The sequence below is a fragment of the Peromyscus maniculatus genome, chromosome 20, assembly GCF_049852395.1.
Source record: "Peromyscus maniculatus bairdii isolate BWxNUB_F1_BW_parent chromosome 20, HU_Pman_BW_mat_3.1, whole genome shotgun sequence".
Lineage (NCBI taxonomy): Eukaryota > Metazoa > Chordata > Mammalia > Rodentia > Cricetidae > Peromyscus > Peromyscus maniculatus.
In genome coordinates this window covers 4,410,882-4,425,826 of record NC_134871.1, presented here as the reverse complement: position 1 = coordinate 4,425,826, position 14,945 = coordinate 4,410,882, and the positions used below count along the sequence as shown (strand labels likewise).

General features: G+C 42.8%; 1 protein-coding gene across 2 annotated transcripts in view; it reads right to left on the bottom strand.

The window, feature by feature from the left end:
- Positions 1 to 14,945, bottom strand: part of Washc5 (WASH complex subunit 5) — a 52,466-nt gene that overhangs the window by 22,353 nt on the left and 15,168 nt on the right. For both annotated transcript variants that reach the window (XM_006990657.4, XM_042265496.2), the window contains 7 exons: positions 12,298 to 12,411; positions 10,290 to 10,461; positions 9,178 to 9,305; positions 5,425 to 5,554; positions 3,213 to 3,325; positions 1,019 to 1,185; positions 867 to 942 (listed from right to left, as the gene is read on the bottom strand). In XM_006990657.4, the coding sequence (XP_006990719.1) occupies positions 867 to 942; positions 1,019 to 1,185; positions 3,213 to 3,325; positions 5,425 to 5,554; positions 9,178 to 9,305; positions 10,290 to 10,461; positions 12,298 to 12,411 (900 nt within the window). The remainder of the gene's footprint in view (positions 1 to 866; positions 943 to 1,018; positions 1,186 to 3,212; positions 3,326 to 5,424; positions 5,555 to 9,177; positions 9,306 to 10,289; positions 10,462 to 12,297; positions 12,412 to 14,945) is intronic.

Genomic DNA, 14,945 nt, shown 5'->3' with positions numbered 1-14,945 from the left:
AATGCAATATTGGTGCTTCACCCAAGAGAGGGAAACAACCAGCAAGCCTCATCAATGCCTCAAACAGTTTCCGACAACACATTAAAAAACAAAAGAAGCCGGGCGGTGGTGGCGCACGCCTTTAATCCCAGCACTCGGGAGGCAGAGCCAGGCGGATCTCTGTGAGTTCGAGGCCAGCCTGGACTACCAAGTGAGTTCCAGGAAAGGCACAAAGCTACACAGAGAAACCCTGTCTCGAAAAACCAAAAAAAAAAAAAAAAAAATAAAATAAAATAAATAAAAAAAAAAAATAAAAAACAAAAGAAAACAACCAACCCCGCAGCCATCTATTAACTGTGGTAGTGTCTCTCACACTGACCACCGGCAGCAGCTGGGAACTTGGGAGACATGTCAATTGTCAGGCCCACCACAGACCGACTTAGCAATGAGGTGGAGAAGCTGCTGTGGTAACTCTGATGCACCCTGACTGGAGAGATGCTATTCCACTGACTCTCTGCATTCATGACTCCTTTTCATCCATGAAACTGTCATGTGGCCCCAGGACACAGGTCATAACGAGGGCGTACAGATCATTTACTGATAACAAGTCACTGATTTACTTTAAAAAATACATACTACTTTACCATTTATATTAAAGATGAAAGCAAATTTTCATACTCATGACATGGATGTTCATTTTTACATAAAGAACTAAACCTTGGGTGAATGTTGGATACTGGAGGACCTAGAGCATTTTCACAGATGTTTATGAACCATTTCATAAAGGTTTAGTGCATAAGGGGATAGCATCCTATGGTGACCAATGACGGTAGAGCGAAAGCCGACTCTTTCCTCTGCCAGCGGATGGACTTCCATTCCCTGCTTACCTTTAGGAATGTGGCTCTGAGTTTGGTAACCATGGATGGGTTTACCCTTATGCTTTCTTGCATAATGGATGTGAAACTGTAAAGAGGGACACATGGTAAGCAGATGGACTTGTGGCCTTCATCAAGGGTAAACATCAGTGTGTCCATGTTACCTGTCAATTAACTGCCAGGCAAACGAAAGGTCCCCAACGATCTGCATTGTGATCAGGACTTCCTCCTTAATGTTGATGGTTCTGATCATTTGATGGAGAAACTTGCGGGTGTCAGCGAGAAACTGGCAAACTTGCAGATTTGATTCCAACTGGTGAAACTCCTGAACCTGTGTTACACAAGTCCATTTCATGAAAAGAATTCTTTGGTACAGCCCTTTCCTTGAATACCTCAAAGAAAAAGTTGACCACTCCTCAACAATTTCTTGACCAAATTTTTCATTTCAAATTAAGCTTCAGAAATCTCTAAGGTAAATACACAAGTATCTAGGATTAGAAAACTCTCCCCTGCTCCCATCCTGTGTACAGACAACCTGACAAGCCAGCATGCTCATCCTCCATTTTAGAAGAAATACACACATCCTGGAAAGCCATCTTCTTCCCAAGGATGCCCACACTACTAAGCCCACAGTGAGTCACAGCACAACCAATGTGCTGGCACAGTGCACCACCGTGTTCTTGAGGTTTCCCGAAGTCCTCACATTTTCATGTGTCATTCAAGAGGCCTGGGCCCTATGCCAAAATACATATGGCAAGGAAATAAACTGAGGCTTATAAAGCTGTTTATAGTGGTGCTATAGACTAGGAAATCCCCAAACAAGTACTCATTTGTAGTTATTCTGGTGTGAGATGCTCTGAGCTAACTAGAGGTGTTAGATGAAGTTGCTATTTATAGTGACTATCAGAATAATCTCAAAGAAATAGAAATAATCTGTAAGGAAGTTTGTCAAGTAGAAAATATTAACTATACTAATGGATAGAGTATAGCTGATGCTTTAAATAATGGAGTCTGAGGTAGTGTTCTGACCCGATTATTTATTTTAAACCTACATAAACAGACAAATAAATGGCAAGCTAGAGTCACAGTCTAGTCCACTTACAGTCATTTTTGAGTATATAAAAAACATGAAACATTTCAGAAAATAAAGTAGACTATTTACAAGAATATTATCATTGTGTAACTAATTGCTTTTATTTTTTTGTATATTTACTTCAAATATTTTTCTCCCAAAGGCACACAACATTTTACATACCTAAAAGAAGACCCAGATGTACAATTTTGTTTTTATACCTTATAACAATCTCCCCAATAGTTCTGGATTATTTTCATAATTCTGCTTCTAAAACCACATATTTATTCAAGTTCAGATTCACAATTGTTGCTACAGCTCAACTCAGCTGACCAGTCAGTTATCAGCCTAATTTTAGGACACCGAATACAACACTAGAGGGGTTGCTTCTGATGAAATAGCCTCTTAGATATATTCTTATGAGCAAAGCATTAGGTGGGCTATAAGGGGTAACTTCTGACCTAAGACATAGTTTCGAGAGTTTAAAAATTATTTTTAAGTGTGTGTGTGTGTGTGTGTGCATGTGTCTGCGTGTGTCCATGTGTGAGCATATACATGTGTGAGCATATACATAAGTGCAGGTCCCCATGGAGACCAGGGGTGTCATTCCCTGGAGCTGGAGTTACAGGAGGTTGTGAGCTGCCTGACATGGGTGCTGGGAACTGAACCTGTGTCCTCTGAAAGAGCATCATACCTTCCTACCTGCTGAGCCAACTCTCCAGCCCAAGCACTGTGGCTGAAAAAGACTTTCTTACCTATAGCTGGAATTTTCTTTGGGCTGCAAACCAGCTCCCAAATAAAAACACAGAGACTTACTAGCAATTATGCATGTTCAGCCTTAGTTTTGGCTTATCCCAGTATCTCTTTTAACTTAATGTAACCTGTTTCTCTTCATCTACATTTTAACTCGGGGCTTTTTACCTTTCTTTCATTCTGTATGTCCTACTTTCCTGCTTCCTCTGTGTCTGTCTGTCTGGCCCCTGGAGACTCCCTGGCATTTTTCTTTCTTCTTCCCCCAGCCTCAATTCCTCCTCCTCCTTACTCTCCCTGACAGGAAGTCCCACTTATACCTCCTCCCTTGCTATTGGTTTTTTATTAGACCAATCAGGTGCCTTAGGCAGACAAGGTAAAACAGCAACACATCTTTACATCATTAAACAAATACAACACATCCTTACATCATTAAACAAATATTCCACAACATAAACAAATGCAATACACCTTTACATAGTTAAACAAACGCAACACATCTTCACATAGTTAAACAAATGTTCTGCAACACTTACCTCCTCCAGAGCTTGTATCAGTTGCACGGTCTTTCTGCCTGCAGCAGTAGAATCATCATAATTTAGTGACAGTATTTGTTTTGAGATCTCTCTGAACCAAGCTTGAAGATTTTCTGTTAATACAGAAACAAGGAAAGCATATTGAAACCCAGAAGTCCTGTAGCTTTGAATTTAATTCATCTTTTACAAATGCAGTTCTCATTACTTTTACCATGTGCTTAACATCACTCCCAAGAATTCTCCAACCACCACCACCACCACCAGTGTAGAGGGCACATACCCTGGCAGAACAGATTAAATTTTCTGTATGAACAGCTAGCTCAGTCTATGACGCAGACCACTAAAGGATTAAAGGAACATACTTACGCTGCAAAGGTAAGTGCTAAGGTGCTCATGGGCAGGGAGGGGTCAGAAGGGTACCGACTGCTGGACAGGACACGGAGTTACTGAGGAGTTTTCTGGAGAAGTGACGATGGATAAAGATTTGGGTTGTCAGAAATGAGGGCTATCTATCAAGGTGAAGGACAGACATGAGCAGAGACTTCTGGGCAAGGTGGAGACCAACATGTCAGAACTGAGGTACGAGCAGAGTTGTGGAATTTTGAACAGTTTAAGGGGTGCCATTTGTACTGATAACCAGTGGTCAGAGTGGTCTTTCAAGAGAGATTTGAAAAACAATTCATTTATTTAAATTGTATGTGTTTGCCTACATGTATGTACATGTGTTACATGTGTGCAGTGCCTGCAGATGCCAGAAGAGGGCATTAGGTCCTCTGGAGTTACAGGAACTTGTGAGGAACTGGAGTTACAAGCACTTGTGAGCTGCCATGGGGGTGCTGGGAACCGCGACTGGGTCCTCTACAATAAGAGCAAGTGCTCTTAACTGCTCAGACAACTCTCCCAACTCTGGGTGAAAATTTATGAGGTTCTTATCTTAAAGAATATGGCAAGATGTGACAGTTTTTCTATAGGTAAGATTTCCTAAAAGAACTAGGATCACAATCATTAAAGAACAGCCCACGGCCCCCACTAGATGTGTAGGTGCTCTGGAAAACAACTGTGGTGGCTGGAAAAGAAATGGCCCCCAAAGGGAGCGGCACCAGTGGGAGGTGTGGCCTTGTTGGAGGAAGTGTGTCACTGTGGGGGTGGGCTTTGAGGTCTCCTATGCTCAAGCCACACCCAGCGAGACAGACCACTTCCTGTTGCCTGCAGGTGAAGATGTAGGAATCTCAGCTTCTTCTCCAGCATCATGTCTGCCTGCATGTCACCATGTCGTACCATGACAATAATGAACTAAACCTCTGAAACTGTAAGCCACCCCAATTAAGTGTTTTCCTTTATAAGAGTTGCCATGGTCATGGTGTATCTTTAGAGCAAAAGAAACCCTAACTAAGACAACTTACCAAGATTAGAAGATAATAATCTTAGGATCTAGGTCAGTAGTTATTAATAACCTCAGGTGACATGTACTTCTACAAGATCACAAGAGCTCTTTGGCCTTCATTTGCTTCCCCCAGTTGCAAATAAACACAGTGATGAGTTTTATCTAATATTGGGGTGGGGTAAAATATGTCTCTCAACTCTAGCACTGAACCAGTTATAGGAACCCCTGGTTCATTTTTTTAAAGACAAGATACAAAGCATGAAGTCTAGAGCAGATGTGGTGGTTGCCTAAGAGAGAACCAGCTAGAAGCAGCACAGACTAAACTGTAGATTGCTGTGAGTCCTGCCATCGGGACAGAGTACACCATGATGAGACCAGGACTCCTTAAATCGGCTGGAGTGATGGTAATCTTGGCCATCCACTTGACTGGGTTTAGAACCACCTAGGAGACACCCTGGGCATGTCTGTGGGGGCCTTTCCAGAGATTAGCTGAGGAGGGACGACCCACTCTGACGGTGGGCAGCACCGTGCCATCGGCTGAGATCCCAGACTTAATAAAATGGGAGTGAGCTGAGCACCAGCGCTTCCCCCTCCCCTCTTCCTGACCTCAGATGCAATGTAAGAGCTGCCGCACACCCCTGCCTCTGCACCTCCTCTGCCGTGATGGGCTGTGCCCTCAAACCATGAGCCAAAATCAACCCTCCCTTCCTGAGGTTTGTTTTGCCAAGTATTTTCTGACAGCAGTGGGAGGAAGTAACAGCCATTTTCTAAGGCTTTAATAATACAAACACGTATCTCAAACACACCCTAACTCCTCGTCAGCATTACCATTTTTCTCCACTCGGGTTAGTGGCTTCACCCCTGAGAAGACATCAGCAAGCTCAGTCATCCGTTCGGAGCCCTCCTTCTTGTAATGCTCCCATTTGGATTGTTTCTCTGAAAGCATTTGCTTGAACATCTGTGGACAAGATAGATTTATTACGTAAGAGAAGATTCCGATCAGACAGTTTACAAAGTGATCCTCAATGAATCCCAATTTACTTTAAAAAAAATATGCGACAGAGGGCTGGAGATGTGGCTCAGTGGATAAGGTGTTTGTGGTACAAGTAAGGACCAGAGTTCAGATCCCCAGAACTCATACAAAATCCAGGCAGGTGTAGAGGCAGAGACAGGGGATCCCACAGGGAAAATCAGCTAGCTAGACTAGCTGAAACTGCTGAGTTGTAGGTTTGGTAAGAGACCATTGTGGATTGATAGGAAATGGCCCCAGAGGGAATGGCACGATTAGGAGGCGTGGCCTTGTTAGAGTAGGTGTGGTCTTGTTGGAAGAAGTGTGTCACTGAGGAGGCGGGCTTTGAGGTCTCCTATGCTCAAGCTATATCCACTGTGGTGGACAGTTTACTTTCTGCTGCCTGTGAATCAAGACGTAGAACTCAGCTGGGCATCTTTAGTCCCAGCACTCAGGAGGCAGAGGCAGGCGGATCTCTGTGAGTTTGAGGCCAGCCTGGTCTACAGAGTGAGATCCGGGACAGTCAGGTCTGTTACACAGAGAAACCCTGTCTCGAAAAACAAACAAACAAACAAAAAATTACCGTGGTCATGGTGTCTTTTCACAGCAATAGAAACCCTAACTAAGATAACCATGCTCTACAAATAAATTGCAAGTGACCTAAGAAGGCACCCAACATCAACGCTGGTCTCTCTCTCTCTCTCTCTCTCTCTCTCTCTCTCTCTCTCTCTCTCTCTCTCTCTCTCTCTCTCTCTCTCACACACACACACACACACACACACACACACACACACGAAATTACCATTGACCCTGACACCAACTCTTAACATTACTACATCATAAAACCTGAAAGGGGAAGCCAGACAGGCATCCCAGGCTACTTGCACATAAGCACAACCCAGAGGGCTTGAAAAGTTTCCCAAGCCCTGAAGATTCAATTCTGAAGGTCTTGAGGATAGGCTTGGGAATCAGCACTTGAATATATAATTAAATTTGTGACCACTGTTCTATGGCTTTTTCTAGAGAACAATTTCCATAATTCTAATTTAGTCACAGAAGTGTTGAGTATTATCTTGCTGGAGGACACGGTAATGAACTAAATGGCTGACGTAAGTTCCTTCTTGCCACATTAGATGGCAATTCTGTTTATGAATTCTCTCCATGAAATGTAAGCCTATGCAGAGTTGGCCAGAGAAGAAAATGTAACTTGGGGCTGTTTTTCTCTCCCCTGGAAATAAAACTAAAACCGTACTGATATCTAATCAAAGGACATGCTTTATCACACAAGTACAGGATGTTTACACTGTCCTCTTATGAGAGAAATATGCACGAATACTAATCTTCCTCTTAAGAGAATCTGCACTGATCAGCATCATAATGAAACTGAGAAGGGGAACAATTCAAGGAGGCTCCATGTGCAGAGAGAGAATCAGGGTGGGTGACACTGTGGGGTCTGTGGAGGAAGAGGCTTAGTCATCCAGAGAGGACACTTGACCAGTAAATGACATGTAAAAGGATGAGGAACACTGAGGCTTATGGAATCTACCCTGTCGTTCTGAGTGCCTGGGATAAAGCAGTGTCGTGACCAGGGCAAAGCCACACAGGCTGAGTGGGTCAGGTTTCCTATCTGAAGACAGAACTGGGGATGGAGTATGGCCACTGCATTCATTTGTTTAAACCAAATTTTACTTATTGTATGTGTGAGCAAGGGCACACGTGCTATGTTACATGTAGACAGAGATGATGTATGTGTGAGCGTGGGCACACATGCTATGTTACATGTAGACAGAGATGATGTATGTGTGAGCGTGGGCACATGTGCTATGGAACATGTGGGCAGCTTTCTGGAATTGGTTCTCTCTCTTTACCCTGGGTTCTCAGGACTGAACTTGGCTGTGAAGCATGTGCTGCATGCCCAGCCACTAAGTTAGGAAATTCACCATTTCACAAAGATCAAAGGAAATACAGGTCTAATTATTGCACTTCTCAGGAGGACGGAGAAGGAGTTCTAGGTCAGTTGGAGCATGATGTAGGAATCAGAGAAAGTAAGAGGAAGCTGCAGCGTCACAGTCCAGGCCACTGCTGCCACCCATCTGCTTTTGTCTTTCCAGCTCTTTCTTCTTGGACACCGCCCTTGGGTCTCACTCCTGTTTCCTCTCCATGTGAATTGGCACAAGCAGCTGCTCACACACTTCCAGAGTCCAGAGAACTGACTCTTCACTAGAAATGTCGACTTGGTAAGTCAGACAGCCCAGGCCTGCTCTCATTGGAGTTAACAGCATGCAGCACCACACGCAGCCCAAGATAATATATCCTTAAGGGACCACTGTTGTGTATGTGATCGTTAACTGAAACATGGTTTTACACAGCAGGGCTGTATTGTTCACCTCTCTGAAATGTTCTCCAGCACGTTCTCTTACTTTGTCTACCGTCATGGCACATCCTCTCCAAGCTCATCAGAAGCTCTGGCTTCTGTTCCCAGGATGTCTGTGTCTATGGTTCCTTTCCTTCAGAGTACAAATCTTAGCACCACCACCCCCATTTTTCATGTGTGTAGGGTGTATGTCCATGTTTATGCATATTTGTGCATGTATGTGGGTCAACGTGTACATGGAGGCTCCAATTAGAATCCTCCTAGATCACTCTTTCATCTTATTCATTGAGGCAGGGTCTGCCAATCAAATCAAGAGCTTGCAGGTATGGTGAGTCTTACTAGCCTGCTTGCTCTTGGATCCCATCTTGCCTCAGGAAGCTGTTATTACAGGTGGGCTGCCACACCCACTTGGCATGTGAGTGGGTTCTCGGGATCCGAATTCTAGCCCTCAAGCTTACTCAGTATACTGGACAGTTTTCTGTCAACTAGACAGAAGCTAAAGTCACCTAAGAGGAAGGAACCTCAATTAAGAAAATGCATCCCTAGATCAGGCTGTAGGCAAGCCTGCAGGGTATTTTCTTAGTGATTGATGGGGGAGGGCTCAGCCCATCACAGCTGGTGCTACCTTTGTGCTGCTGGTCCTGGGTTCTATAAGAAAGCAGGCTGAGCAAGTCACGAGGAGCAAGCCAGCAAGCAGCACCCTCCATGGCCTCTGCATCAGCTAATGCTTCCAGGTGCCTGCCCTGTTTGAGTTCCTGTCTTGACTTCCTTTGATGACGAACAGCAGTGTGGAAGTGTAAGCCAAATAAATAAAGCCAAACTTCCCTCCCTAAGTTTCTTTGGTCATGGTGTTCCATCATAAAAATAGTAACACTAACTAAGACACTCAGCAAGCCATTAACCTCTGAGTCGTCACCCCAGACCCAAATCCCAGTTTTCACATGTATTTTCATAAGTGATTCTCATTAATTTCCATATTCCTCATTAGACTAATCTCTACAACCTGGTATACTTCCTTCATCATGAAGTAATTGTTACATGCTTAATTCTGTACTTTTCTATAAAAATACAGGCCTAGACAAACAAAATCTGTAGCTTGAGTCAGAGACACAACTAAATCATAATCTTGTCTGAAAAATATTTTAAACAAAAGAAAATGAAAGCCCAAAGACTAAGGTTATTCATTTGGTGTTTTTACCTCTTTGAGTATAAACTCAAATTGTGCAGTATCCAACAGCAACTGGAAGAGGATCTTGGGATTGTACCTAGAGTCTGTCAGGATCTGGTCCTTGATTTGACGAAGACGTTTGTTGTTTGGGTCACAGGCTAGAAAGAGCAAGAATTTCCCACTGATTAAATGTATACAAACACCTATGTAACAGGGTGGGACAGGCCCAAGTGAGCGTCTGTGTGGTTGACATGAACTTGACAGGGAAGGTGATAAACTGTGTCAGTGGGGGAAAGTCTTGAAATCAGAAAGAGTTTGTGTAGAAGAGAAACTCAGTGTATTAAAAGCAGGTCAGTGGGGCTGGAGAGATGGCTCAGCACTCAGGGCAATTCTTCTTCTAGAGGACGTTTGTTTCCCAGCACCCACATCAAACAGCTCAAAACTGAAACTCTAGCGCCAAGGGATCTGGCACCTAGCACGCACAGACACATGCACATAGACAAAAACAGAAAGTCTTACAAGTGTGTGAATTTGATGATTAAATTTATACTGTGGGTAAGTCAAGTGTACATGGACCTATACACTAAGAAGCAAAACATGCAAAAACCTGGAAAACAGCTTATGAGAAAAACATTTAAGAAGCTGGTCAAGTCATATGCCTGGTGCCACACCTGTTTCTGATCTGCCTGCCTCACTCTTCTGATTTAAGGCTCTCTCTGATTACACAGGGTCTCCTGGGACAATCTAAGGTCGCTGATTGGCAATGTCCTCCTCACTCTTCCACATGGACTGAGAGGTTCTAGGGATGAGGGCATGGACAGCTGTGGAGAAGGTGGGAGGGGCGTCATCTGTCTATCACAGGTCTGCAGTATCCCTTGTATGCTCACAACTGACCTACCCAGCGTGCTCAGTGACAAGCTTCTTGAAGTCCTCGTATTTCCCAGCCACCTACCAGTGCTTACCAGATGACATCTGCTCAGGTGGGCCGATGACCTCTCCAAGTTGACACAAAAATCACTACCAGTCACGAATCTCCTGTACTGGCTCACCCTCTGCTAACTACTCTTCCTCTTGAAGCTGACCTTACTTCTCTGGCGAGCTTAATGTGAGGCAGGGTAAGTGCCTCTCCTTATGGGCATTACCTGAGTCGGCTGTGTGAAGCATCAGCCAGCGGATGGCGACATTGCAGTCTCTCAGGCAGTTCAGCAGCCTGGGGATATTGTCCAGAAGCACCTCCTCCCTCAAGTAACCCTCTTTCAGAAACTGCTGCACCTGAGCGTGCACTTTTTCGCTGACACTAGCGTATCTGCTCGCCTTTGAAATAATAAAAAAAAATAACCAGCTGGAATTAGATGGAAGAATAGCTATCTTGAAAATGAATCACATTCAGTTGACTCCTCTGACAAGTACAAGCCATTCCTTTATCTATCCACCCATTCACCTCTCCCTCCCCACCTCCCTCCTCAAGAGCTGCATTTGTACATGAGGTGATAACATGTGGATTATAGGTATGGCACGAAGGGCAACTAGTTATTGGACTTTTTTTTTCTTTTGAGACAGGTATCTTGTCTTGGAACTTTCTCTGTAGACCAGGCTGGCCTTGAACTCAGAGATCCACCTGCCTCTGCCTCCCAAGTACTGGGATTAAAGGCATGTGCCACCAAGACTGGTTTTATGACATTTTAAAATGAATGTTGTACTTAGAATTCTGAGACTCAACTCTAGTTTGGGGTGTGATTAAACAGTGGTGGGTTTACCCTTTTGTATATTGCTTTCTTTGTCTAAAGGCAAATTGGACTGGTGGTCTCTCTGGTCCCTTTCTTTTCTTTTCTTTTTCTTTTTCTTTTTGGTCTGTTTGTCTGTTTGTTTGAAGACAGGATCTCACTATGTAGCTTTGGCTGTCCTGGAACTCACTACATAGACCAGGCAGTCCTTGAACTCAGAGAGAGCTGCCTGCCTCTTTCTCCCAACTGCTGGGATTAAAGGTGTGTGCCTTTACGTTGATTTGATCCCTTCAACCCTTAACTTGGATGGAAAAGAAACATGAAAACAGAGGCTCACTGCCTAGGCTGCCCACTGCGGTTGACAAGTGTAGAAGAGAGCAGACATGCTCAGAAGAGTAGACTTTGGTTTGGAGCTGGCAGACTGGCCTTGATCTCCCAACAGTGCTGCTTCCGTCTTTTCAGTCCTGAGATCACCACACCCAAAGGATGATACTTCCCCAGGTTTCTAAAGCTTAGTAAGAAGTAGATCTCAGCAGAAAGTCAGGATTTTTCTAACAACCTTTTAGAATCCTGGTCACTTGATTTTACTACAGTAAGGGTTCAACCTTACTAACCTAGTCAAGCTGGCTTAAAGCTCTGAAATAGCTTCTTAAAATGTCACAATGAGAAAATGAAAATTTGGAAAAGAATTTGAATAATGAAAATTTAATGCTCTGACATCAGTAAACATCGAATGCCACTGTCCTAATACACCTCTAGGAGACAGGCCAACACTGAAATAGTTCTGTGCATTATTTAAGGAGCTCAACTGACTTGAATAAAACATGACAGAGGTTTTGAAGCCAATACTGTTCTACCTACAGTGGAAGCTCTGTGACCCTGATAGCCAAGCAGGAGAACGTACCCATTCAGAAATATTAAGTACACATTTGAATAAAAGATTTATATTCCTCTATCTCCTCAGCTATTTCCTCCTGCCTGGTGCTTTTACCAAAGAAGAATATAACTACACAACTCAGAAATGAATATATAGAGTCTTGTGCTTAAATGAACCAGTCAGCACACCAGAAGGGTTGACTTAAATTCCAACAATAGAGTATCACTCATCTCAGCATTTGCCCTATTGCTAAAAGCTTCAAGCCAGCTCTGTTCAGAGGACATGGCCTTCACATAAGAGGAGACAAAGTTAACTGGGACCCTGTCACACTGCTCATCTTAGGTACTGAATCTTTTTTAGGGCCCCAGTCTCTATTTCCTGTCACCCAGGTTAAAAACCTACAATTAATTCTATGTACACATTTCAGCTTCTGGTCATGCAGTACGATGTACAGCAGTATATTTTCCAGATTCCATGGAAGTGTACCTAGCTTGTTTCCTATAAGCCAGGCTGGATGTCCTAGGGTACCCATGGCTAGCCCGAGCCTACCTGTTCTTTGACGTTGGAGAGGTCAAGGGTGTTGTTTAGGGCAGTTTTTGCAGCTTTATAAGGTTCCCAAGCATCGGCTAGATTAACGGTGATGCCCATATAAATGCTGATTACCTGAAAGAAGAGACAGCCACTCAGTACTTGCCCAGCACTGGCTTCCGGCAGGGAAAGGGGCAGGGAAAGGCAAAGCTGTGGGCAAAAGTGCCCTCTCTTTCAAGTTTTAATTCATGTTCGTGAAAACCTAGGGCTCTCCAAGTAAGCAGAGACAAGTCTGCTTTTCATGGTAAAGTAAGTGGAATAACCTTACCCTTCCACACTGCTGAATGTTAGGTTTCTAGATGGAAAAACAAAACAATACCCAAAACGACAGAAGAGACAAACAGAGACTAAGAAGAGAAAGCAGTCTCTCTTTTTTTAAGACAGGGTCTTTCTCTGGCGCCATCATGCGAGCTCAGTTTTCTTTTTCTTTTTCTTTTTCTTTGTTTTTGTTTTTGTTTTTTTTTTTTGTTTTTTTTGAGACAGGGTTTCTCTTGTGTAGCTTTGCACCTTTCCTGGAACTCACTTGGTAGCCCAGGCTGGCCTCGAACTCACAGAGATCCGCCTGCCTCTGCCTCCCAAGTGCTGGGATAAAAGGCGTGCGCCACCACTGCCCGGCTTCTTATTTTTATGCTCTTAAAAGTCACTGATGGGGATGGCTAGATGGCTCAGTGAGAAAAGGCGTTTGCCACACAGGCCTGGTGATTTAAATTTGATCCCTTGAACTCTGGCATTTGTGAGTGCCTCACTGCACCACACAAACACACACAGACACACACACACACAGACACACACACACACAGACACACACACACACATTTAAGACTCTTGAGAGCTTTCAAACGAACTTATTGGTGTCAACATTAAGTGATTTTTAATTTTTATTTTACATATATAGATGCTTTTCTATACTTATGTCTGTGTATCATTTGTGTGCTGGTGCCCACTGAGGCCACAAAAGGGTTTTAGATCTGAACTGCAGATATGGACAGTTGTGAGCTGTCATATGGGTGCCGGGAATCAAACTCATGCTCTTAACCTCTGAGTCATCGCTCCAGCCCCATTCATTATCTTTTAATCTTGCTTTTTAGAAAGTAAATTCTGCGTCATAATTTCTTAAGTGCAGTTTTACCCATTTTCCACAAAGCTTGTTGTGTAGCACTTTCATAATGCACGACTCTAGGTTTTTGTTTTTAATTTATAATATGGCCCCTTTACACAAAAGCCATGTGGGTATACACTTTTTCTCAAACATTTAAACACATCTTTTTAATGCTTAGTTATAATCGCATTATAGTGAGAAAATATAGCCTATAAACCTTTTTACTTTGTTGAATTCTTTTATGATCTACTACATATCAATTTTCATATATATTCTTCAAACACACATGTAACATTTATGAAACAATTTATGTTTGGAAGAGATACATAAAAAATTTTCCATTGTTATTAGTTTCGTCAAATTTTCCCATGTGACTCCAAGAATCATGTTTTATGTATTTTGAGGGTGTTATTGGGTACATATAACTTCACAACTGTCAATCATCTCTGTAGATTATCCATTTTAAGCATTTTATATGATATCTCCTTATCTCTACTAATGATTTTCTTTAACATTCTCTCTTGTCTGATCATTTCTCACAAGTTGTTTTTATTGGTATTGTTTTAAAAATCTCTTGGGTCACACGTGTGGGAGGTGCATTTTCAGGTGGTATATTTCAGGATGCTGTGACCACAGCTCTATGGTCAAAATGATTCAGTTTGGCAACACAAGGCAAAACAACCAGTTTTCCTTTTGGTTGCTCAACTCCAAGCTCCTGAGTTCAAGCCACAGGTTAAGAGTAACCATCATCTCCTAATGTTGGCTGTTCTCACACTGCCAGTGAACTGCAAGTGTCTTTTAACAGCCAGTGTGACTCGGCAGTTGTGATTCAGTCGTGAGAAGTGGAACAAAACCTGGAAGCTGAGAATCTGACCCAAGTCACTGTATCACCTGGGAAACTCTTTGCTCTGGGAACATTTCCTATGTAAGAGATGTGTTCACAGTTTTATGTGAAACAAAGTTTAAATGGCGTAAGCACACCGCTACAGTAACCTAAACCATTCTAGATTCACCACAACCATATTACAGGTGAAAGTGAAATTCCTATTCAAAATCTGACAAGGTAGGAGAACTATGCTAGCTTAAGTTCATAAAAGACCTTAAGTTCATATAGCTGACCTTCATTCATAAAACAGAAAGAATGAACAGTCCTGGCTTATATTCTCAATAGTCAAATTAAGATACATTTCAATATATGGTTTTACATTCAGAGTATCTATTTGAAGGAAAATATTACTGTGTTTGTGTAGAATTTTTTTTACTAATTGGTTAGTTCTTCATGTCATGATTCATATAATTCTTACTACACAGAATACTTCTGCTCCAGTGGGGTTTTTTTTTTTTGTGTGTGTGTGTGTGTGTGTGTCCAATTTTTTATAGATTTTTTTCTATAAAAAAGCCTCTACGTTAAAGGCCAAAAAATGTGCTGGAAAGGTGGCTCGGGGTGAAAGCGCCTGCTAACAAGCTCAAGGACCTGAGTTCAATCCTTGGGGCCTACATGGCAGAAGGA